This window comes from Diadema antillarum, unplaced genomic scaffold (assembly GCF_040938485.1).
Source record: "Diadema antillarum isolate AM-2024a unplaced genomic scaffold, OU_Dant_1.0 seq00000094_RagTag, whole genome shotgun sequence".
NCBI classification, from domain to species: Eukaryota; Metazoa; Echinodermata; class Echinoidea; order Diadematoida; family Diadematidae; genus Diadema; species Diadema antillarum.
The window spans coordinates 553,397-580,819 of NW_027271183.1; the positions used below are offsets into that span (position 1 = coordinate 553,397).

The 27,423-nt window shown below is 38.8% G+C and overlaps 1 protein-coding gene across 1 annotated transcript in view; it reads right to left on the reverse strand.

The window, feature by feature from the left end:
• Window positions 1-780: 780 nt before the first annotated feature.
• The window catches only part of LOC139726638 (uncharacterized), a 38,415-nt gene continuing 11,772 nt past the window's right edge, over window positions 781-27,423 (reverse strand). The window contains exons 2-3 of the mRNA XM_071637628.1: window positions 3,396-4,367; window positions 781-1,728 (exon numbers count right to left, since the gene is read on the reverse strand). Of these exons, the coding sequence (XP_071493729.1) occupies window positions 781-1,728; window positions 3,396-4,367 (1,920 nt within the window). The remainder of the gene's footprint in view (window positions 1,729-3,395; window positions 4,368-27,423) is intronic.

A 27,423-nucleotide genomic window follows, 5' to 3' on the forward strand; every position in this document is an offset into this window, starting at 1 on the left:
CATTACGCGAACTCGCTCGCGGAGACGTCCATAGTGAGCTCCCTTGTGGAGACTTCCATTATGAGCTCCCTCGTGGAGACATTAGCACAACACTCTATATTTGATAATAATGTTTGATTTGTTGTAATCACAACGATGAGGAGTGAGAAGTGTCGCCTACTCTGACTAGACAAAATTCTGAAAGGATGGAATGTCAATTGCCTTTCATTTCAAAAGGCAGTGAGTGAATAATCGTTCTCGTGGAAGTGCAAATCTGGAAGAGCGTATATTGCTTCAGAAATCATAGGGTGAGGATGGCATTCCATGGATGTCAGTTTAGGTGTAACTAGGGCCTATCTGCTGCTGGTGGCGCTGTGCTCTCTTGCCCGCTCGAGTTCCTTTCGATTTTGACACAATAAAGCCATTTCTCACCAGCCTGACTTGCCAGATACTTTCCGCTAAACATCTGACTTCCAGTAGATGCAAATCATTCTCGTCAGACATGTCAGAGTTAAAAAGCATGACAGCAAATTCCGGTATGCAACGGTTTTAATGAATGTTGATACCATTTGCATTATGTCAAGATAAAGAGTATACCTGATGCCATACATGGAGCATCATTTCTTTTCCCTTCTCTGACGTTCTGCATTCAGGTGAGTGCAATTTCTACCTAAGCAATGTATATTATAGAATACCTTTGCTCAAACAAACAATAATTCCCACCACCATTCTCTCTCGCTGAGTTCGAAGAGCTCAATGTGCGTGCAGTACTGGCTAAAGATTTTTGCAAACGGACTGCAGTTAAATGCTTGTTTCTCTCTCTGGACCGCTTGCAGAAGTCGCGCATGTTGGGTCTTCATCTGCGCTACCAGAAATGGCTTCAGCAGCAGTTACAATGGCCTCAGTTTCCTTTCCATTTCGGGGTATCATGGCGGAATTGTTATTTTTGTTATCGTTCGGGGTCGCAGCGACGTCACTCCTCACAGGGTCGGCTTCATCAAGGCTGCTCTTGTCTGCGTCGTCGCTTTCTTCGTTTGCTATTTTCGCGTAACCGGGTTTGCATTCGCTGCTGGAATCAGACTCGCCATCGGCGTGAACGCTGATGACGTCGTCATCATCATCGAGGTCTTTCTTCATGTCGTCTTTCCTCTCACCTCTGGCCGCTATGTGACCATTTTTGCCACTATCGCTCATCTTCAGAATGAGATCGCACTCTGTGTCCACTTCTGTGAGCGCTCGTTTCTCCTCTCCGTCGTCCGTGTCGACTTCGACGCCTTTGTCGTCATCGCCGTCTGCGTCGACAGCAGCTTCGACATCACACTGCCGGTAGTCGCCCGAGTCCGGTCTCTCCATCTTCCCCATGCGGATCAGCACGTTTCGGACGATGACGTACGTCACGATCATGACGCTGCCCTCGATGAGTTGGAGGATGGCGACGAGGAACGGGATGCGCGCGATGATATCGGCCTCGGGGAGCGGGTACGACAGCTTCGCCACGGTGACGGCCAGGAGACTGTTCTGGACGCCGGTCTCGAACGAAATGGTGTACGCCTCGCGCTTGGGTCGGCGCAGGAGCTTGGAGATGACGAACCCGAGCCCGCCCCCGCAGAAAGGAAGAGCGAAGCAGATGAGGTAGATGCGCCAGGGCGCGTCGAAAATGTAAAGTTGGGACGGGATACCGATTGCGAGCCCAATCACAATAAGCCCAGTAGCCATGGGTTTCAGGCACTTCAGCAATATCTTCGACGCCTGTAGCGAGATCATTGACCGGAACAAAATGAGAAAAAAAAAATGAAAGAAAAAGTGTTTGAGAGAAAAGGAGAGAGAGAGAAAAAAAAAGAGAGGGAAAGAAGGTTACTCGTGAGTCACAATAAATTTTTGAGTGATGAAATGAAAATAGTTAACATCACTTACACAGTTCTAAGATGTTATGGCAAACAGTGTGTTAAACATGTTAAACATGATTCTGATTGAATCAGATATCATGTATCACTCTCAAATTGGTATTGAACGTACTCATTTTGCAAAGTTAGACTTCATTCGTAGAGTTATTTTTGCTTGTTGTAACTTCGTTTCCAGCTCTGCTGTTGAAATGTTAACTTTTGATGTTTAGGTCATCGATTATGAACGAAAGAAGCGAAAAGGTGATCTGAAGCCATTTGTGGAAAGACAATTTCATTGTTGTCTTTTTTTTTTTTGCTTGTTTCTTTGTTTGTTTTCATTTTTCATCTGATAAGATGGTTGGATAGCCCATATTTAGCTGCACTGACTGGTCTTCCAAGGGGTCCAGTTGGATGTAAGGCGGGACCACTTCACGTGCTTGTGGGCCCTATTCTTTGCGATGAATGAATGAAGCAGGTTGTGACTCTCTCACACACTGTACCTCCATTTTATGTCCTGCATCCGACTGACATTAAAAATGATTAACGCCGACAAAGTGACATTACGCCCTTAATGGCATTACGCGCCCTTAATGGCATTTTGCCTTTGTGGACTTTCATTCTTGACTATCTGGACTACAATATCGTGACAGTGTAGGTCTAAATGTTCACGTGGAAAGGTTCCGTACCGTTACCATGACAATTTTGTATCCTTTATCACGTTCATACAAAACTTCTATATATTTCTGTTGTTTGTGGGTGATACAGGTAATGACAGATTGGTCAGCACTACTTCGTTTTACAGTGTGCGACCCCCTCTGGAGAAGTGAGGATCGTCTGAAGACTGCCGCTGTGGGCAACAAAATTGACACAGACATTAAATCTCAGCTTTCTCCGCTTAAAAAGGAAATCCACCCCCCCCCCAAAAAAAAAAAAATAGAAGAAAGAAAAAAATATTCCCTACAAACGATACAAAAATGAAAAAAAATCGGATAAGAAATAAGGAAAACGAGACATTTTGAAATTTCACAATTTTTTTCGGAAAACATTTCTTAACCAATCTTTATGAATATTCAAATGAGCGAGTTGATGAAATGACACCCTCACAATTTTTCATGTATATGTAATATAATACATTATGAAATTTGGAAAATTATTATTTTTAGCTAATACAAGTAGAAACGTGTTCTCATTCCAAGATATATCAGAGTTAACATTTGTTCTTTTTTTTTAATTTTGGTGGTTTTAATGCAAGTTTTATATCTATACAGCTGAAATGTGAAATTTTTGTCATTTCTGTATATACAATGAATAAGAAATTGTGAGAGCGTGATATCGTCAACTTGTTCATTATTTTGAACATTAGGACTGGTCAAGAAATGTTTTCCGAAAAAATGTGGAATTTCAAAATGTTATATCTTCCTTATTTCTTATCCGATTTTGTTATTATTGTATTATTCTGCGGGGAATATTTTTATCTTTCTTTTGAAGTTTATTCATTTTGGTGGTGGATTTTCTCTTTAATACCCGTTTTACCTTCTCGAATTTATGGGTAATGTAGATGCCGACGGCCACAGGAATCAACATGAGACCGAGCTGCATCGCTATGTCCTTGTACGGCGTCTGGAGGGAGGAGCTCTCTTCGGTGATCTGCGACCCGTAGATGAGCATGTTCAGCGGCATCATTCCCAGCGCCATGAAACTGGAACAGAAGGTCATAGTCATACTGAGCACGAAGTCGACGTCCATCAGCAGGGAGAACACGTTGCTCAGCCAGCCACCGGGACAGGAGCCGATGATGAGGAGGCCGATGGCCGCCTCCTTGGGGATGCCGGGCACGTGTGCGAGCCCGAAGGCGATCAGCGGCATGATGATGAACTGGCAGCCGATGCCGACGAGCACGCCGTACGGTCGTCGCAGTTTCTTCCAGATGGCCGGGAGGTCCATCTTGGCGCCCATAGACACATACGAGATGACCAGCCAAACCAACATCGCATATGTGAACACCATCTCCAGGAGGGACCGCTTACGAGACACTTTCACCACGTACGTGAACTCGGTCGTCTCCTTGAAGCTAGGTGGGTCGATCTCAGCTACTCCTCCATCTCCGCTGAAGTCAACGTCGCCCGCAACGTCGACACCACCAAAGTAGGAGTGAGTAACGATTAGACGCAGCGTACTGACACTCAACTTCCTGCCCTCAAGAGGAATATCAAGGGTCACGTTGCCGTCGACGGGATCGATGATGTCCGTATCGTTGAAGAGGCTGATGAACGACGACGGGTCGACGCTCGACGCCGACACGGAGACGTTTCCTCTGATCCCGCTGATACTGGCGTTGAGGACCACCACCTTGCCTTCAGGTGCGACGATGTATTCCTCGGGACTAAACTCGACGGCGATCTCGGCCCCACCACTGCCGCCACCATCATCACAGGGAGGATGAGGATGGCCGATGACGGGAAGAAAACGAGCAGCTAGGGTGAGGACGACGAGAGCGAGTAACTCCTGCGAAGAAAGAGAAAGAAAGTAAAAAAAAATCTACCTAAGGAAAGGCTTGATGAATTTTACGATAATACCAAATTGATGCTTGATAAAACATCCTTTTATGTGCGTCATTTCTTCTCTGTTCTCGAGAGGATTATCATAATATAATTCAGTAAGCACAACCAAGTGCAACGTTGGTGAAGACGGAAGTCTTGGAAATAAGTGTTCATAAAACCCTTCGTTCCCTATACCCAGGTTCTCAATGCGCAGTGAAGTATCTCTCAAAACTACAATTACACCTCTTGAGTTCAAATTTATTGGGGTTTTTTTTTAATTATCATATCATATACTCTTGAAGGATCATTGAATCTATCTATCATTTCGGCAGTCTGTTTGTTTAAGTCGTATGTTTGTTTTCGCTTATTTTGTATTGTTGTAACTGTTGTTTCTGTTGTTGTTTTCTGATTATAATGCTGTATTTTATTTTAATGTCATACTTCTCTTTTTTTCTGGATCAATGCGCTTAGAAACATCAGTATTAAGCGCTATATAAATGTTATTCATTATCATTATCATTATTAGCCCAAGAATTAGTGCGAGGGAAGCCTGCTTGTGGGAGCTGCTGTCGCGTGTGTTCATATTTTCCATTGTATTTTCGTTTGGTATTTAGGGTGACTGGATTGATAGTACTTGGTCGCCGCGAGGACAACGTGCTGGAAAACAAAACAAAAATAAAATAAATTAAAAAAGAAAAATCTCCTCAAGAATGACAACATTGACGTGCCGAAAAAAAAATGACATCAATATAATACATTTTGTATGACAAAATCAATGTGAATAGCATGAAAACAAAATGCATGGAAATGTATAGACCCTGAGAGCAGTAGCACTAATTCTTAAAGACAATATAGTTTGGTGGTATGATTTAAATTCCTTTGACCCATGTATGATAATAATAATGATAATGATAGTATTGATGATGAAACTACTATCACTAGTGATACTACCACTACTTACAATAAGAAGAATAATGATAATGAATATAGCGCATGATGTTTGTTAATTAATTCTTTATACGCTTTAGGCCTACTGGGATGTAGTGAGATTCAAATACACAACACTAAAATAATTGCTGGTTAGGAATAAAGAAAATTATGAATTATTTTTAACAGTATTTAAAGTAACAGCAAAAAAAAATCCTTAAATTCTCCACTTGTTAAGACAGGTGCGTCTTAAGAACAGTCTTGAATAATGCAAATGTTGATAGGCAAGTTCCTTATTTCTGTCAGTACGGAGTCCCAGAGATATGTATGTAATGAATTTGTAAATGCACAGATCGAGGTACATTTGCCTCCCCCCCCCCCCCCCTTCGCCGCCTTCCCCAACATTACCTTTCTCACAGCCAATTCCATATAACCCCAACTCGAGTAGTATGACGTTGTAAGCTAACAACGATATTACAAGCAGGTATGCTTAACTTTCTATACATTGCTAAATTGAATTCAATTGAATTGAAGAGCCCATAAAATGTGAGTCTAATGTTTTTCGAGTGATCCACGTCTTACAAGCTCTGTTTTTTCAGTATATCATTCATTTCCATATAGCTCGGCCTAATGTTTATAGGCCTACTTTTTGCCGCCATTTCAAAGTATGCAATGTTTCTCTCACTATTTATCATATTCATTCGTACACACACAGAGATTTTGTATCAAACTTCATAACTTGTACTTCGTAACAGATTGTTAAACTAAATACTTTGACAAATGTAAACCTTGTATTATGTATCATCTTTTCTTGGATTGAAATAAAGTGTACTCGGTAACTGAATTGAATTATCGCAGCCCGGATGATGTGGAATATCTTGCCTTTACAACCACGACAGATACGATTATAACAATGCATTAAAATCAAAAGCACTTTGCCGTAATAAACTACAACGACTGTTGATTTGAATATAGCATCGCCGATTCCTGAAATCCACCAAAGCTGAAATCGACAGAAAAATCAGACATTATTTTATCATCACTGAGGAAGAAGTCTCCAACGGTTCCATGACATTTGCTCCTGGGAAAATTTCTCTCGTAAAATATCTGCTCTTTTAGTCAAACATAAATTCTACCCATAAACACATTACCGTATGTCAACCACAACCCTAATCCTCACATCAAACTAAACCTAAAACCCTATCCCAACCCTAACTCTAACCCGAAGTCCTATAGGAGAAAATAAGACCGGAACAATTGTCGCAGGAGCAAATGTCGTGTCGTCTCCAACACCCACGATACATTCTGTCCTCGAACCCGTCAACATTGAATGACACTGACGTTTTAATCACTCATTGTGTTAACGTTGACAATTTAAGCTACTGTCTCGTACGACCTAGATTGGAGAGGTTTATAACCTTGACACAAAGGTCACTTACCGCTAGGACTCTCTAATGTATTTACCACTTGTTCCGTGATATTTATGTAGAGCCAGTTTGTGACGGAAAGCAAAAGGAATTGCTCGGTTGGGCTCATTTCCTATTCGGATTCAAAGCCAGTGTATCATATGCACATTGTTCGAAAAAAAAATGCACTCATATAGACAAAAGAAGAAGAAGAAGCCAGGATTCATGATCTATAATCTATTATCTCTCTATTCATGTATCTTTACTTATATGCTTGTGTGAGTATGCGTTGTGTGGAACCTATCGTAACTGTACTCTTATGACTCGAAGATATGATAATGATAGGGGATATTTATAATACCCTTTACAACTCACTCTGAGAGCACAAAGGGCATGAAAAATCTCTTTAAAAATTAAAAGATATAGCTTATAGGCCTATGTTTTAAGTCCCAGAATTCGATAAAGGTGCAGGATAAATACTGTATAATTTTGTTCGAAAACTATGAAACTTTAAACATTTGAAATGTGGTGTCTTCATTAAATCATTCATTGTCAGAAGAGCGAGAATTGCGGGAATAATGCTTTCAGTGTTTGTAACGTGTACACGGAGTTTCAATGAGAATTTGCCGAAAAGTGATGTTGGTGAGCACAAAAAGAAAAAAAAACAAAAAACAAAACAAGACAAACAAACACACAAAACACAAAACAAAACAAAAACAAAACAAACAAAAAATGTTACGTCAGATATTTAGGTCCTGCACTGAATACATTTCGTGATAATAGCGGCAGATAGAATGAATTATGTTCTCTAGGAATTACAACAATAACAGCAAATAAAGAAGAAAAGAAGAATGCTGCATTTTCTACCAATTATGGTCCGTTGTTACGCGTTGTCACTCACTCATGGTGGTCAGCTATTGAGTAACACGACAAGATTATCAGTCCGTGCCCTCAGCATCATTTCCCGGATAGCATGTTGTACATGGTGATTACTAATGATTATCATGTAAGAGTAAAAGATATCGCAAACGCTTTCTTTATGCAGGCTTATGGACTGGTTCTACAAGTACATGACTTGTGTGTTATTTATGACAATATACTTTCCACTTAATATTTGATCTAAAGGCGATTGCATGCACAGGTATTGTCGTTAGTTTTCTTACTCCTCCTGACTTGCCATTGAGGTATATTTGCCTGTTCACCTAACACTTTTCACCTTCAAAACTACAAATTGGATTTTATCAATGCATCATTAACACATTGAACCTGACCACCCACTTTTCTCGTGTTGTTATGAAGCATAATCATTGCCAGTCGATTGAATTAAGCAATAACTTATAATCACATTGACTCCAAGTAATCTTGAGGCCACCGTAAGAGCGGATTTTCTTGACGGTTCTGATAATTTGTCACCAATGTCGGTACATCACAAAAAAGAAAAATACCCGGAAAAGTTTGGATTATACCACAGAATATCCATGCATGCTTTCTTCCGCGAAATCAGAAATAAGTGAGGTTCATTGAAATATTGTCCCATGGCGAAAAATGAGTCGCGCTCAAGACCTCCGGACGATTTTCAGACTTTTACATTTGAACAACTATACTATAAATTAGTTATACTGAGTACAGAGTTTCAGAATTTATAGTGATTGGGATGAGGAATAAGAATGTTTTCAAAATTTATAACAAAGTGCAATGAACAAGGATGATGACATGCAGCCTCACCGTAAGAATGCATGAGGTTGGGCTCAAGGAAGCAGAACAAAAACAAAAAAGAAGGCATGCATAGATTCTACACATGTGAGCTTGTTTAAGCAAGCGGTAATTGCAATGGAATTACACTGCTACATTTCTGAAATGTGTGAGGCTCCTACGTCATCAACAGTGTTCTGTGTAATTTGCTTAAGATTTTCAGAATATTTGTTTCTCTGCTCAAGGACCACAATATATTCCACAAATCTATGAATGGAGCTGTCGATTTACGTTCTACATGATGTGAAATTATGAAAATCGTCTGGAATGCCCCGTTGAATATAGGAAAGCAAGAGGTCCCTCCTCAAACACAGGAGAATGACAGTTGTTTCCTGCTGCCTAGTTCTAAGTGCGTAATATATGGTAAGTGTTTTGGAATTGACGAGCCTATAAAAACAAACAAAAGATACATAACTAGCAAACAAACAAACAAAAAAAGCAACAACATATGAGGACTATTTTCCTAAATCTAAACAAGATTTGGACAAGGAATGAAATTACACATAACCAGATACATATACTATTTTCAATTCAATTTCTGCGAAATCTTGAATAAATAATCGCATACGCTAATTACACTATGTTACCATGGTTACAGACAATCTTCAATTTTCACCAAGATGACGTGAATGGCTAAATAATTTTGAAACTAGTTCTTTTTTCTCCCGCGGGGGTGGTTTGCGGTAATCTATCTATGTATATATATCTATATGTGTGTATTTACTAGTGTATACAAGCCTATTTAGGGGTAGAGTAGCATTGTTGTAGTGGAAAATAGAGTAAATGATAATGTCTCCACCACCTGAAAGTTTAAAAGTTGGCCCATCATTTCTTGCATCTATTATATATATATATATATATATATATATATATATATATATATATATATATATATATATATAATTAAATGTTACATATATATATTATACTAGTAGTTATATTTCTTGCTCCCACTGAGTCCCTGTCTCAAATCTATCTGGCACCTGTCGCCTATTAGCTCTCGGGCCGGAATGAGAACCAACTTCGGAGATTTGTTCAGACAGGTGGTTCAGCGGGGTCGAAGGAGAGAATTCTGACCTCAGAACAGGGTTAAAAAACAAATACAAAACAAAACAAAACAATACCAAAGAACCAGACACACTTCCCAGAGGGAACTTGAGGTTCTCCCGAGGACCATTTCAGATCTATTTTTTTCTTTTTTTTTACGAGGCTTTGATTGTACGGTTTAAAGGGCACCTCCAGTCCAATGTCAAGTTGTCTGTAATACATGGATTGACATACAGCACACATAAACTTACAGGTTTCATTAAATTTAGTCATGAAAATAAGAATTTTATGGAATTTCCTAAGTATTTTATTATTTTTTTGAAGCAGTGATATTATTCTCAAGCCCATATATATGCGAATGGTGCGAGGTGACGATACCACTATCATACTGTGCATAAATATTTCATTACATTAGTTTCTCATTTGACGTGAAATCAGTGAGAATTATGTTGTAGCGGTCGCGTTAATCATGTTAAATTATTGTGGTCATGTCAAGCCAACCCTTTTACTCCTTTCGAACAAAATTCTATTCTATATACTTCCAGCCTCAGATCAAACAGTAACCAAAGAAGAAAAAGGAAGGTCAAGTAAGGCCTGCTATCTTTTATCATTTTATTTATTGTCTATCATATTTATGATTATCATGTCATTTATCGTCTATCACGTTTATGATTATCATTTCATTTATTATCTATTATGTTTATGATTATACATTACAGATTCCTGCGGAAAAAAGGCACGCACCAAAAAAAAAGGTGATAAGACAAGTGTGAAATACCCCAGATATATTCGCCGTTTGTTTTACGATTATGAATTAGCATGTTCAGTCTTAATTGAAATCATCAGAGTTCGCCTTAAGACGATTATGATAAAATCTTTGAAGGCTTCCGTGGTGTTAGAACGTTGGGTGGTAGAAGGCTTCACGGTGCACCACGTATTCTTTCTGGAGTATGTGAGTGGCCCTGAAAAGGGCCTACCCAATCCCGACGTCTCGGTAAGAACGGCGAGAACATGCTTGCCGAAACGTCGGGATTGGGTAGGCCCTTTTCAGGGCCACTCACATACTCCAGAAAGAATACGTGGTGCACCGTGAAGCCTTCTACCACCCAACGATTATGATGATTATGTGTAGATAGTATTGTCTTCTTTATCCAGGGTAGCCTCTTCAGTGTTGCCACTGCTCTACATAGGGCCCTGCCATTATTACCTTAGCTTTGCCAGGTACCCATTTATAACCCATTGTACCCATTCACGAGGGACATTGTGGGTAAAAACATATTGTCCAAGTACGTAAGCACTACATGGGCGGGAATCAGTGTCGTACTGCTAATTAAAGTAAAGCCCCACACTGTTAAATAAAGTAACATCAAACAAACACAGCATTATGTCACTGGTAAATAATTCGGACCTGGGGCCCGTTGCATAAAAGTTACTATTATGGTAACTTTGCCATCCAATGGTAACTTCCATGGAACTCTTGATTTTGATTGGCTGTTGAGTATTGTTGCCATGGTAGTTACCATTGGATGGCAAAGTTACCATAATTGTAACTTTTATGCAACGGGCCCCTGCTGATGCAACCTACACGTCTCTTCCTATCATAGCTGATATCAATAAAAACCCCGCATTCTTCTGCAAAAAAAAAAAAGAGCAGAATCTCTAAATCCTTCATATAAAATTGCTGTCATTTTTCCATCTCCCTGTACTGCTGTCTTTAAGAGGGAAAGGGTTGCTATATTTATACATAAGCAACCAAATAAAATTGATGACGGTATTTCCTGGCACAATTCAGTGGTAGACTTCAGGGTTCGTGATGTGATGTTCCCTACATAAATGGCTGGGGCATTTCATGAACCGTTTTGTCAGATTTTTTTTTCTGACAAAGCGTTATAAGCTACTGAAATCCTTGCATCTGATTGGCTGAGAGCAAATTTGTCCGACAAAGTGCTTCATAAAATGTCCCCCCTGATTGGCATGTTGGATTATGTGGTTGCTTACTAGCTTTGTTAAAGCATGGTAAATTCAAATCTTTTATCATTTCTCAAGTTTTACTTTCAGTCTGATTTTTGACGAAACTTCCCCCATTCTGCTATCCCCAACCTTCACAATGAAAGAAAGTTATCATAACTAAGATCATGGATTGGAAGTAATTTCAAATAAGTACAAGTGACATCAGCAATGTGCGTATACATACGCACTGCGGGAAACTTCGCTTTCCTTTTTTTTCCCACACTGACGTTTAATTATCTGTAAATTTGTGATATTATGTGATTCACAAATAATGAATAACATAATAAAATTGTAAAATAGAGAAAATGATATATGAAAAGACAAAAGATACTGATATCATGGTGACTCAATAAAGAAAAAAAAAACATCGACTGAGCAATATGATTCTGTTTAAATAAATGAAGGAACACTCATACAAGTATGCAAAAATGTCCAAGGATTGTGATATTGCTTTCAAGTTATCTGTGAACACCCAACCATGCCAGTACAAACCATTTCCCGGTCCCATTTTCCCATGTCACACCCTAACATTGACCGAAAGATCGGTCTGTATCTGGTCGTCGGGGAAATGTTCCGCGGAGACTGCGTCTGGCTTCACGGATCCCCTCCTTATAGTACACGGAGGAAAGCGATAACGTCAAAAAAAAAAAAAATACTCCTCCGGACAGACGGATCTTTACTGTCCACTGACACTATCTCTAAATGAACCGTAGCATTGTAGTAAATACGATATCTCTCAGATAATTGGCTTTTAAGGAATATCGTTATCGTTTTTCTTATCCCAAATCAGTCATTCATGGTTTCATTTTCACATGATCATTTCAGAGAAATTAGAAGCACGCAAGATAATCTCAGTAGTTTAGCTTTTTCAAATTTGGTAAAATATTGATCTGTGTATTTGTCTTCTGAGCTTCTTCAGTTTATTCATAGTGAGGCGTCATATCTGGTCACAGTTCTCGCAATAGTCAAAGTTTAGTGAGATGTAGCATTTCCATGTCATGTAGGACCTGAATATGCCTAGATACATAATCGTTCGTGTTTTCTGCTACTTCAGGAAGTTATAGCACTACATGTTTCAGATCTGTCTGTACATCAACAAAATCTTTCAAGAGAAACTTGAAGACGTACTAATGTTTATTGTAATGTAACGATATTGGAGAGCTGAAGCGCATGCATGTACAGAGCAATTTTTAATTGATTATGCGCTATATTAGCGCCAGTTTATCATCGTTATTACATATGTATTTTTAGTATTATACTATGACTTAGTAGTAGTAGTAGTAGTAGTATCAACATTATGATCATTCCTCTCCCTTCTTTTTACATTTGTCTCTTTACGTAGTGCATTAAATGTTCTTTAGCTCTTTCGCTATTTTCTTCGGGTCTGTCGTCCTGTCATTGTTTATTAAATGTCACATGTTATCATAATTATTGTCTAATGTCCTGTTCTGAGTTTGTTTCCTCAAGTTCCGGGATAGATGTAAATCTAATCTATTTTTCGTCAATTCACTTGGATTTTCTTTGAGGAAACCGCACGTTAGAAGCATTCTTTCTTTCTTTCTTTCTTTTTTTACCTTAATTTAATTTAGGGTTTTTTTTATTCACTTTAATCTTAATTCTGTAACTAACCTGACTTTTAAACCTTAATACCTTTCATTCTAACGGCGAGCGTATATATTCATTTTGAAAGAATGATATTTGTAAATTGACTATCATCTAATTTCAATACTTTGTCTATTAGTGCCATTTTGAAAATGAAATAAGTTTTGAATTGAACCTCCATACAACAGCAGTAATAATGAAAGCACATACTGCGGACATCGAGTAAGGTCATTGTGTAACTTAGGTGACTATTAGATGAAGAATTACTATGCTATCTTATGTGCTTTAGCCACTAGTATAAAAAAACACCAACAAACAAGTTCTTCACGAGACCTTTAATTACCTTAATATAGAAAACACTTTCCTGTTTAATAGTCTGCACAGGCCAGACCATTGTGTTAACGAAACATCGGTCGTCATAATAACGCCGTCAACAAAACCAGTCAGAAATTCATAGACTTCTTATCTGCATACTTATTTGCATATTCTCACTTGTAGAAGGGCGTGTAGAGAGGAAAAAAAAAGTAAAGACATGCACAAATTAGTTTAAATCTACACATTCCTGGTGTTATTAACGGTTAGTTCACTCATCTACACAATAGATGATGTTACAGACTAATTAGCCCTATCATATACTGAGTTATATCCCTAAACAGCAGAATATTGCCGATCAGAATTCAAGTGCCGGTCCTTAACAACTAAATTTGTCTTACTACGGAAGCAAAAGCTTTTTACAACGCTGTTTCAAACTATAGCTGAGCCGTAGGCCTATAAAGAATCAGAACTTGATACCTGCTTTTGATGTGCATCATACCCTGCGATATTCACCGACAATTCCGACAAAGATCTCCGGCATTCACTCTACTAGAAATTTTACTATGATGGTAAAGATTAAACACTGGCACGCACAAACGCGGATGTATCAAAGAAAACAGACCCTGCGTTGCAAATACATCTTGTTAGTGTACAATCATATTTATCTTAAACAATGAAAGCGTTTGCTTCGTCACATCTTTCAAAACTAAATGCTTGCCGCTCACGTTGTTTTCCATCCAAGTTCATCTACAGTTTCAAGTTTTCAGATTGGTAGCTATAGTAACAGTCATTACAGTCAAGGGGCTTCTTCTTCTTCTTCTTCTTCTTCTTCTCTTTCTCTCTCTCTCTCTTTATACATATATATATATATATATATATATATATATATATATATATATGATTATAAGAAAAATGAGTCTCAAATACGCCATCTGTAGATCCAACAAGGAGGTTTTTATTCACAAAATTTTCAGCCCGCCTCATTCCTCAGGCAGGCTGAAAATTTTGTGATTAAAAACCTTCTTGTTGGATCTACAGATGGCGTATTTGAGACTCATTCTTCTTATAATCATAACATTCGAAGTCCAACACGTGGAAAATTCCAAGATATATATAGATAGATAGATATGACTTATTCTTCTGTTCTGAACATTCATTTTGGAAAAAAAAATATCTTGTAAAATTGCATTATAATAAAGGTTGCCTGAAATACTAGTAGTTCTGGCTCTGTACTGTAAAGACGAGAACGTCTCTCTCTCTCTCTCTCTCTCTCTCTCTCTCTCTGTATGTGTGTGTCTGTCTGTCTCTAAGATATATTACTTATTTGATTTGATTTGATTTGATTTGATTTGATTTGATTTGATTAATTGATTCCTGTATTATCATTGTAAATGAACATGCTACATTGTTGAAGCCATACATAATACATGTAATGCGGCGATATTCTACGAAGGAATTTCGTGTATTATACACAAATATTGACAACGAAATTACTGATATCGTAAAAGTAGCATTGTTTTTGCAGTTTTCCTAAAAGAATACAAGGACTTCAAACTTCGAATTTCAATAGGAAGAGAGTTCCAAACATCGGGTCCTGTGTGTCTGATAGATTTCAGAGCCATCACTGTTTTAGGATTATATATGAATGCGTATGTATGTGTTTTTGTGTGTGTATTATCTACAATCAAGTTAGCCCGACCAGACGCTGTTAATACGTCGTGCGAATACTAGTCCGGGAGCCAGCGGGGGTCAGCCTAGCTGAAAAGGTTACCAATTTTTATGTACAGACATATAGCAATTTAGTACATATGCCCCTAAGTATGGAAATGCACGTCTGGCTGGTCATCGGTGGTGGGTGTGGCCAGGAGGGCCAAAAAAAGGACCCCTCAAAATTGGGCTAGCCTAGCTGGAAAAGTAACCCCATGAAAACAATTGGAACTTGTTCGTTACACTTACAGGATAAATGAATGACCATTGCCAGACGTTTTAAGTGGTGGGGGGTAGCCGCCAGACGCTCTTAAAGGCCCAACTCCAGCTAGGCTAGCCTAGCTGAAAAAGTAACCTCATGAAAACCACTGGAACTTGTTCGTTACACTTACAGGATAAATGAATGACCATTGCCAGACGTTTTAAGTGGTGGGGGGTAGCCGCCAGACGCCCTTAAAGACCCAAATTTTTCCAGCTAGGCTAGCCTAGCTGAAAAAGTAACCTAATGAAACCGACTTGAACTTGTTCGTTACACTTACAGGATAAATGAATGACCATTGCCAGACGTTTTAAGTGGTGGGGGGTAGCCGCCAGACGCCCTTAAAGACCCAAATTTTTCCAGCTAGGCTAGCCTAGCTGAAAAAGTAACCTAATGAAACCCACTGGAACTTGTTCGTTACACTTACAGGATAAATGCATGACCATTGCCAGACGTTTTAAGTGGTGGGGGGTAGCCGCCAGACGCCCTTAAAGATCCAACTTTTTCCAGCTAGGCTAGCCTAGCTGAAAATATAACCTAATGAAACCCACTGGAACTTGTTATTTACACGTACAGGAATTATGCATGGCCGTTGCCAGATGTTTTAAGAAGTGGGGGGGGGGGGGTAGCCGCCAGATGCCCTCAAAGACCCAATTTTACCAGCTAGACTATAGCCCTGGCTGGAAAAGTAACCTCCTGAAACCCACTGGAACTTGTTCTATGTTTGTATCTCACCTGATAAACACTGTCGACATAGTATTCTGGTGTTCTTTCAATAACTTTCCACACTTTTGAGCTATATGACCACCATATTCACTCCTCAGATCATCTCCAAAGTGATTGCTGTCAAGTGTTAATATTGGTGAAGTCCGACTACGTCAACAGTCAAAAAGTCAATGAACTAGGCCTATGCCATTGGAAAATCTCTGTAATCACAAAGTCGATACGTGGACGAGACATCACTTCGCTTTTGCCTTGTTAGATGGTGAATATTTGTAAGCTTCCGTTTCTAATTCGTACAGCACCAGCATACATGTCTGAGAATAGCGGTAAAGAAGATTAGAGTCTTTGGCAACAAGTGCAAAATTAGATTCTGTGCCTTATTTGCTAAACAAACGTGGTAGGAGGACAACGACCTGTTAGGCAATATGGCGGACCAATAGCTCTATATTATTAGTGTTATAGAATAAATGACAATGATGTAGTTCTGAAGCATACTCTTCATTAGATACTTTTGCAATGACTCAATGTATACTTTTAATCGAACTAAATATATCCATGACTTGCTCATGAATTACGGCAGAACGATTCGGTGAGGAAAGTTTTCTGTCATGTCATTACGGAAGAAGTGAACGTGTCAATATTTTGCTATTTGTTCCATAATTATTTCTGAAGTGTTAAAGGTATTTTCCTAAAACATTTTTTCTTTTATATAATACCTACGTTGCATCCAAATGCCTATTCGTTGAAAAAATGCGGGCCATGTATTCAAAGGTCAAAGATCATAGGTTAATGGAAGTAGGGCATACATTGTACAACATTTCACTAATTTTTTTTTTTTTTTTTTTTGGGGGGGGGCATGATTCAAAGTGTCCTAAAACCTTGTATGATACATGTACAGTGTATTTAGTTTTGTAGTCACGACTCTTGCTATGTATGATGCCAAACTCTTCCCGCTCATACAAATGCAGCCGTTTCAGGGAATTAATTATGATGATTGGTAATGCTGAAGTGGTTCATAACATTCCATTGATGCTATGTATACAATAGAAAGTGAATTTGACAATGGTATATGATATCCGCAATTTACTCTTTGACAGGTTCTATCATCCGATTAATAATGTATAAATTGAATATACAGTAGTCCCCTATTCAGTAACTACAGGTTAAGTTAGATAAGCTGCATTCATTTTGCAAGCGACCATGGCGTTATAGCCAAAGATGATTGAATTCTGTAAATCTCTGTGTGCCTGCACAGGATTGGAAAACGAAACAACTTTCTGTGTATAGAACTACGAAACAGAAACTGGTGCATGCATTATTCTCAGTCACTTTGTTATGCATAATGATGGTTTGCTCATTGCAGTTCCGGAATCTCAGCTCGAGGGACTCGAATTGATCCCAAATCAGTCGGCATGCGTGTATCACCCAAAACAATATCTGAACACAATTATAACTGCAGTCCTCCATAGTCTGTATTGGTTGCCGATAAGGGCTGGTATCAAGTTTGATTTTCATATTATTTACAGTACCTTGTATTTAAATGTTTTCATCGAAATGCCCGTATACGATATGCGTATCTCAGTTAACTCTTTAAACCATAGTTGTAATCTACGTGCCAAGAATCTCATGTTTTCAATAAGCGTGAACTCCAAGACATGTCGAGATAAGGACTTTAAGACAAAAACGGTTTGGCATCGTCATTATAAAACGAATTCCCCTTTTACAAGACACGTTTTAGATTTTAGACAGAAATATGGATTCGTTTGAATGCATACAAACAGCTTCTTAAATCCTCTTACATTTTGTTTTTAAGATATGGTGTATACTTTCGAAGTGTAAGAAGCATGCTCTTGTTTTAGAGGCTTTGAGTACTGGTAAGAAGCATATGTTATTCTTATAGATTATGTGAATAAGTACGCATTCAAGAACGTTTTGAATAAAACGTATCCAGACAACTGCATATCATATTTTCACCTCTTCCTTCATGCAGATGTATATTCTTGCCGAGAAGGTTAACTGTTTGATAGATATAGTGCTCACCTTATTGAAAAGGTAATTGGGTAAATTTTTGGTTTCAGTATATTATTCTAACACAACTAAGTTAAATTTTACATTAACATTTTCACAACTCACAAATTCCACACGCACACATATTTCATGATTCACAAGATCCAAGTTACACTAATCCTATTTACTTTGCAGAGTGCAACAACAACATAAGTTATATACTGAGCAAATAGGCTTACATCAGTTCGCACTATTCAAGGTTTAGAGTAGTTAAGGAACTAAATCGTACCCGATTATGTGATGCTAAGTTGCACCTTGAGATGATGGGCAATATTGCCCCTATAAAGGAGCAGGCAGTGACACTGACTTGCAGAGCTACCAAGTCTCACGCATTCTGAGTGAGACTCAAGCACTTAGGGGTTGTCTCACGATCTCACGCATGCCACCCATTTTTCTCACGCATCGGGCAAAGTCTGCAATTTGGGCCCATAATAAGGAGCATAGCTCAAATTGAAGGTATATTTTCCTTTTGTCTTTCAAAATAAGTAAAAACTAGTCACTTAAGTATGCACCTGATCGCACCATTAAGAGCTAAAAATTGAAAAAGCTCCCTACCGCGGGAGGCGCCACGGGGGGGGGGGGGGAGGACCCCTCCCACACCCTCGCTCGCGCGCACATTCGCTCTCCGAGATGCCGAGTCATGAAAATCTCACTCATAATTTTTTTTCGAACTTGGCATCTCTGGACTTGCTCCTTTAAAGGAGCCATTTTGCAGCAGTCATGGAGCAAGCACCACATAGGTGCAACATCATACCAATAAGGCACAAGATTGCACCCTCAAGAGAGGGTACATTCTTGCATCCTTCGGGCATAAAGTTGCGCCTAAAGGTACGAGGTTGCGCCTTTTTCAAGGGGGCAAAGTTGCTCCCGAGGGTGTAACTTTCACCCTTTCTTGCGGGTACAAAGTAGCACCCAAAGTTCCAAGATTGCACCCTCAAAACAAGGCACAATCTTGGAACTTTGGGTGTTTCTTTGCACCCTCACGAAAGGATGTAAGGTTGCACCAAGATGTAAATTTCGTTACGAGAAGGCAATAATGATTTCATGTAAAACATGTTAAGGAAAGTTGATAGTTTGGTTATTTTATCATTACTCATCTTCGTCTTCTCAACAAGATGATACACATGAGCTCATTTGCTATAGAAGTTGAGGGATGTTTAATTGCTGGTAGCCACGTAGGGGCTTTTGTTATAACATTTTGCATCTTAATCCCTCGAAACTAAGTACATGCAGTATTAGTTTATAGATAACATAAAATTTTTGTTGTTGCTGTGAGCTTATTCACATGAATTTTAGACATGTTTCTCATATGTTTCTGTCATATGCTTTACTGAAGAACAGCAAATGTTGAGTTTATTGGCAAGAGAGGTTGATCATTACTTTATATTTAAGTTCATTGAAGTGCCGGAGCATAAACTTGTTTTGAAACATTAGTATCCAAAACCCTCCAAACCAAAAACGTGCAATACTAGACACGACAGGAATTCCTTGTTGTTGTGAGTTATGTTTCTTAAAAACACTGATTTTTTTCTGCTTTTGCAATGTACTATGTTCAAAAACACTCTTGAACAATTTTCAGATTTCGTTTCTTTCTTAAGAGAAGAAAACGGTGAGGTCATGTAAAACATGTTCCTATAAGTTTTATTTCGTTAATAATTTTTCTTTACCCATCTCCTCAACCGTAAGGTGATACGGTACCTAAAAAGTCATAGGCCAAAGGTTTTGAGCTTTACTTCCCCTTTTTAAAGTAAATTTAAGAGCTGGGGCATTATTTTTAAAAAGTTGGCATTTTAAGCTATGTACACCGAGGACGAGTCTTACTTAATGGATTTCTTGTTGCAGTAGAATTGTATTTTTTTTATGAGCTTGATGGAGCATTAGACAATTGTATATAGTGTTTGCAAAAACTGTTAATGTATTCCCTTTTGCTACTGTCCAAAGAGTTCATTTGCCAAGTTTTGATTGTCTTTTGTTTTAATCATCAGGGGTTTGTTTTATCATGGTCATAGAGGAAAGAAACTTAATTATTAAAAAAAAGCCTTCATATAAGAAGAGATACTGTAGGACACAATTTCATCAAAAGTTGTGATTTTCAACATTTCCAAAATGCAATTGATGAATATTTCTCCCCAGGGCACAGAAAGAAAGTAGTTTTTGGTCTTGTTTTTTTTAACGTATGTTATAATACCCGCGGGCTTACGCCCATCCCACCAATTTCCATCCGGATACTGTACCCGGCCGTGTTTTTTGTTTTTTTGTTTTTCATTTTTGTTTTACACTGCAAAGAAAATGAGAACACTGATGTTTGAGAAAGATCCCGACATGTTTGATTGGGCAATTCTTTTTTTATGTCTATTATTCTTTCCAAATAAGTTTTTTGGTTATCACTGAGGACAAATACAGATACCCTATTTTTTCTACCAAAACCACAGCACTGTATATTCTCATATATTATTCTACAGTATTTCGTCTCAACACTTGCCCTATTGATATTTCAAAGCATGTTTCCCTGTGCGCTCAAGAAACTCCCCCATTAAAGGAGACCTCCGGGTGATTCTCGGATTTTTACATTTGTACAACTATGAATTACTTATACTGAGGACAGAGTTTCAGAATTTTTGATAATTGGGATGAAGAATAAGAATATTTTCAAAAAATAGAACAAATTGCAATGAACAAGGATGATGACATGGGAGAGTCACCATAAGAATGCATGAGTCGGGGCTCAAGGAAGCAGAACAAAAGAATAAGGCAATGCATAGATTATAGACAGGTGAACTCGCAAGCAAGCGGTATTGTTATGGAATTACACTGCTATCATTTCTGAAATATGTGAACCTTATAGCTGGTAAAATTGGGTCTTTGAGAGCGTCTGGGGGCTACGCCCCACCACTTAAAGCGTCTGACAACGGTCATGCATTTATTCTGTAAGTGTAAGAACAAGTTCCAGTGGGTTTCATGGGGTTACTTTCCTAATTTTCAGCTAGGCTAGCCTAGCTGGTAAGAGTTTGGTCTTTGGGGAGTCTGGCGGCTATTGTCTGGCAACAATCATTCAATTATCCTTTGAGTGTATCACAAGAACAAGTTCCAGTGGGTTTCAGGAGGTTATTTTTCCAGCTATATATAGGCTAGTCTAGCTGGTAAAATTGGGTCTTTGAGGGCGTTTGGCGGCTGCCCCCCCCCCCCCCCCCACCATTTAAAACGTCTGGCAACGGTCATGCATATATCCTGTAAGTGAAGAGTTTGTTTGCAAAAACCGATAAGTCCATTTTTGAAGATTTTGAAGTACGGTCTCTGTCATAAAGTACAAAATAATCCCTTTTAAATGATATATTGGTCACTACATAAAGGTACATTTTTTAAGTTATGGTCAAAAGAAGCAAAAAAATTCTTATTATTCTCTTTATTTTTCTGGACCTTTAATCGCAAATATCTCCATTTGGCAGATATGGACTTATCGGTTTTTGCAAACAAACTCTTCAAGTGTAAAGAACAAGTTCCAGTGGGTTTCACAAGGTTACTAATTTGTTCAGCTAGGCAAGCCTAGCTGGAAAAAGTTTGGTCTTTAAGGGCGTCTGGCGGCTACCCCCCACCACTTAAAACGTCTGGCAATGGTCATTCATTTATCCTGTAAGTGTAACGAACAAGTTCAAGTGGGTTTCATGAGGTTACTTTTTCAGCTAGGCTAGCCTAGCTGGAAATATTTGGGTCTTTAAGGGCGTCTGGCGGCTACCCCCCACCACTTAAAACGTCTGGCAATGGTCATTCATTTATCCTGTAAGTGTAACGAACAAGTTCCAGTGGTTTTCATGAGGTTACTTTTTCAGCTAGGCTAGCCTAGCTGGAGTTGGGCCTTTAAGAGCGTCTGGCGGCTACCCCCCACCACTTAAAACGTCTGGCAATGGTCATTCATTTATCCTGTAAGTGTAACGAACAAGTTCCAGTTGTTTTCATGGGGTTACTTTTCCAGCTAGGCTAGCCTAATTTTGGGGGGGTCCTTTTTGTGGCCCTCCTGGCCACACCCACCACTGATGACCAGCCAGACGTGCATTTCCATACTCAGGGGCATATGTACTAAATTGCTATACACATAAAAATTGGTAACCTTTTCAGCTAGGCTGACCCCCGCTGGCTCCCGGACTATACAGCGACTGGGCTGTGTATAGTTACAATCAAGTGAGACAATCACAATACATTCGTAATCAGAGGCAGAGTAGCATTGCCTGTTTAAACTTCAGTAATCACAGGAGACTTCAGTAATCACAGTTCTGTTTCTACTATGTTAAGGAACCTCAAACTACCCCTTCTCCAGCACAGAAGACAACTCAATAGCCTCGTCATGTTCCACAAAATCATTCACGACCTTGTCGACCTAGACATCAATACTTTCTTGAGTTTCCAGAACTCTGTCATTAAGCAAACGGATAAGAACTAGGAGCTGTAAACCTAAACAACTGGTGATTCCGCGATCGAATTCTCAACCCCATCTATTCTCATATTTCCCCCAAATGGCAAGAGAGTGGAACAAATTGCCTGAAGAACTTACATCAATAACAAGCACAAATGCTTTCAAAACAGCTCTACAAAAGCATTTGCATTTGGACTAAACGACGCTCCAGTCACAGTCACGTTCTGAGTGATGCTCAACCTGAGCTTTTCAGAGTAACAGATCCAGATCCAGATCCAGATCCAGAACTTGATAGTGAGGAGTAACAAAGACCCACTTAGTTTTGACTTAAATACCATGTCATGGACACGACAATATCTAGGGTTCTGTTTCCATCTTCCTCCCCCACCCCCACCCCCACCCCCCCCCCCGCTCCCTCTTACTTCATGAGTCTAAAATAGATCACTCGGTCTATACTGTGCCACATCCACATAATGACTGTACAGCTTTCCATAATTATCATCGCAACCCGAATGGGTGCTTCACCGCGAGCGTCAGTTTACATGATAGTAAATTACCGAGGACTTTAGTCGAAGACTTCAAATTTTGTTTCGATCGGGGAAATGATGGGCTATGTAATGCCAATGGTATCATTCAGATCCATGCGTTGCAGAGTCTACAAATTGGCTCCTAATTAGTCACGTTATCGCTTTTCGCACACTCACGTGTCGATTGAGCTATGATTAGATTATTACAGAGCGGCACTTTCATGATAATTTATGAATTATGCTTTATTCCTACCAGATAGGGTGGGGAAAGAAAACGAAACAAGCATCCGGCTTCATAATTGCTCACTTACAAGCATTCGTTGCTTCCTTAGCTGCCATTTTAAAAAAAAAAAACAATAAAGAAAAATAAAGAAAATCAAGATTCAAGATTTCTGCGCCTTCATGCAGTTGCAGATAGGACTTAATTCTCTGGCATGCAACCAGTTCTTGATAAAGCAATGAACAGATGAATGGTAAAAGCAAAAACAACAAGGATGTACTGCATATATATACGGCTGGGATTTATATTAGCAGAACAAAAAAAAAATAAAGGGAGAGAAAAAACAATAAAGAAAAATAAAGAAAATCAAGATTCAAGATTTCTGCGCCTTCATGCAGTTGCAGATAGGACTTAATTCTCTGGCATGCAACCAGTTCTTGATAAAGCAATGAACAGATGAATGGTAAAAGCAAAAACAACAAGGATGTACTGCATATATATACGGCTGGGATTTATATTAGCAGAACAAAAAAAAAATAAAGGGAGAGAAAAAACAATAAAGAAAAATAAAGAAAATCAAGATTCAAGATTTCTGCGCCTTCATGCAGTTGCAGATAGGACTTAATTCTCTGGCATGCAACCAGTTCTTGATAAAGCAATGAACAGATGAATGGTAAAAGCAAAAACAACAAGGATGTACTGCATATATATACGGCTGGGATTTATATTAGCAGAACAAAAAAAAAAAATAAAGGGAGAGAAAAAACAATAAAGAAAAATAAAGAAAATCAAGATTCAAGATTTCTGCGCCTTCATGCAGTTGCAGATAGGACTTAATTCTCTGGCATGCAACCAGTTCTTGATAAAGCAATGAACAGATGAATGGTAAAAGCAAAAACAACAAGGATGTACTGCATATATACCTATACGGCTGGGATTTATATTAGCAGAACAAAAAAAAAAATAAAGGGAGAGGAACAGACAGACAAACCGACAATTTGATAATAAAGAGACAGAGACCAGAGAGAAAAATCCTTCCTTTTAACACCATGACCAGCAAATTCAACTCGAGCCACTAAGACCAAACCGGTTGAGTGATGTCTGCCAGAAAGAATTTTCAGGATTGAAGGAGTTTTAGATTGGCATTAAGAAGAAGAAGAAGAAGAAGAAGAAGAAGAAGAAGAAGAAGAAGAAGAAGAAGAAGAAGAAGAAGATTAAGAAGAAGAAGAAAGATGAAGACCACTAATTAATTCAACCCCCCCCCCCCCCCCCCCATACACGTCTTCACGCCATTACCACACTTACCGGCTTTTCGAAAGTCTTTCAAAAACCAATCCAACTTACAAGAAGCATCCTCAACTATCTGACTACAAATGTATATAGCGTCTGGGCACTGAGCCATAAAATCCACCTGATGATGAAAATTTTGCTGATGATTACGGTTGTAACGACTGTGTTGAGAGTTTTAGGTAAGATGGAGACCAGAACATTGATTTTTTTTTCACTGAAACTTCATATACACTGGAATAATTTGGGTATAGTTTTGGGTGTAATATATCGAAAATCAACAAGCCGACTCTGCGCGTATAGCTGTACGAACATATTAAAGGGATGGTACAGTATTGGTGGAGGTGAGAATTGGGCTTTCAACTTTTTGCCAGATAGCATTAAAACACCTATGAAATAGTACACAGCATACCATTTTAAAAGGAATTCAGAATTTATTTGATGAAAATCGGGTTTGGAATGACTGAATCATCCAAAAACAAAGTAAAACAAAGCGATTGTAATAAAGTGTGGGTCCCACACTTCTTAGAATCGCTCTGTTTTGCATATCCCAGCCATTTCAAAACCAATTTTTATCAAATAAACATTGAATTCCTCATGGAATTACATGCTCTTTCATATTTCATAAAGGGTTTCTCATTATCTCACCAAAAATTGTTAGAAACCTGAAATTAGGTCTCAACCAAAACCATACGATCCCTTTAACATGACTATAGGCCATGCCAGGTGCAAGTATGAAGTGCCCAGAAACGGGTTCTGCCTGTCTATCTGCTTTGTGTATTGCTGAGTGAATTTTCTCAATTTTATACAACTTTCTTCTCATCTCTTCTCTTCTCTTTACTTTTCCTATTCCCCCTCATTCAGGTCCCTTTTTCTCGTTTCTGTCCTGTTTTATCCCCTTTGTGTCAAATGACATCGAAAATACTTGAAAGTTTTTCCGTTATTCATTCTGTACGTGTGTGTTCTGTTCCTTCAGTTAAAAGAGAGAGAGAGAGAGAGAGAGAGAGAGAGAGAGAGAGAATTGTTTCAAGTCAAAATGTCTAGAGCCCGTTGTCCAAGTCAGGCGTTTGCTTATCGATATCAACGGTCTCTTCCACCTGAATAATTAAATATATATATATCATCTGGCATGAGATATAATGTACATATTATTCACACATTTTTTTAAATATATAATTGATGTGGAGACATAAAACTGAAACAACTAAGAGTAAATGAGTTGTCTCTATTTCAACCGACGGACCAATGAAGGTTTCACAAACAAAGTTGTCTCAAGGTATAGGATTGGAGAGCTTAGCTGATTAAATAGTTAAGCCAGTTTCAAACATCAATAACTGAATTTGACGCGATGAAAAGTTTTCGTGCCCAGAAATGGATTCTGAATTTTGTTGAGTTGAAATTCAATACTCGGTTTACACGGTGTTGGGCGAATGTTCTCAATAATCGTGATAATGACAACCGAAACCAAATGCTCTCCTGTATAGTATAAATACTGTATATAGCAGGAGGATTCACAAACATATAACGTATACAAAAGGCATAGGATCAGATCTCGAGAGCCTTTGCTGATTAAGATTTAAAAATAGAAAACTGACATATATAACGAGATGAAAATTTTTGCTGGTTATGCTATGTACGTTTAGGGAAAGAAATACTTACGCACGCGTCAATCATCGGTAGTAAATAACGGTTAAAAATATATATATCTTTTAGAAAACTCTTAAGAGATTTAATCAACATAAAAGCTTGTATCCGCTGGGTAGCTTTCATGCATGCATGTGCACACTATAAAGGATGAAACTTCTCAACCTCAAGAAGTAGAAAATAATGATGGTGATGATGGAATGGAGAAGAAAACAAGTGAAGGAAGGAAAAGAGAAAAAAGAAACACGATGAAAAGAGGTATGTTAGTAGCGGTAATAATAGTAGTATCAAGTATAGATTAGAAGAGGAGTAGATAGAGGAAGTGGTGGTGGTATATACTTAGTAACAGAAGCAGTGTACAGTTATCCCAGCCACATCAGTCCAAATATACCACTGGCACATATCATGGAAATGTAGACCGTTACACTCACCATTTTGAGCTGTCTGTAGATCCGTCTCCGTGTTCCGAAAACTTCGAAGTTTTCTCGGAGTGCGTCTTGATAGTCCGTGGTAGGGTTCCGCTAGGAGAGCGAAATATCCTGGAAGTTGCTGATCGAAAAGACAACAACCTGCTCTTCTGGAATCAAAAGCGAGTTGTAGATTAATATATCTAACACCTGACCATCGAATAACAACCTCTCACAGGCAAATCAGGACACAATATGAGCTCATCAGATATATTACAAATGTTTATATGAAAGTGGTGGACGAGATCTGTGTGTGTGTGTGGTTTTTTTTTTTTCACCGGGCGTTCCAATGCTGATTGGTAGGGCGGAAACAATGTGGTATGTGGGACGAGTGATGCTGAAATGTGAACTTTTTATTCATTGGATAGGAGGAGCAACCGAAGCGGGTTGACAAAACATGCAGCTTCCGGTCCAATGCGGCGTGCATGAGCTTCTCGGATTGATCGAATCCATGTGGCTCTACGTCACAGCAGGGAAATAACTGCTGATCTACAGAGAGTGATTTGGAAGGGGGGGGGGGGGGGGTAATTAAGAGAGAGACGAAGGGAGAGTGGGAGAGATATGATTGGAAGACGAAAGTGAACAAGAAATACTTTCGTATATGCGTCTCTTTATGTGTACAGTGGTTTAATGTGGCACTTAAAGGAGAGGTC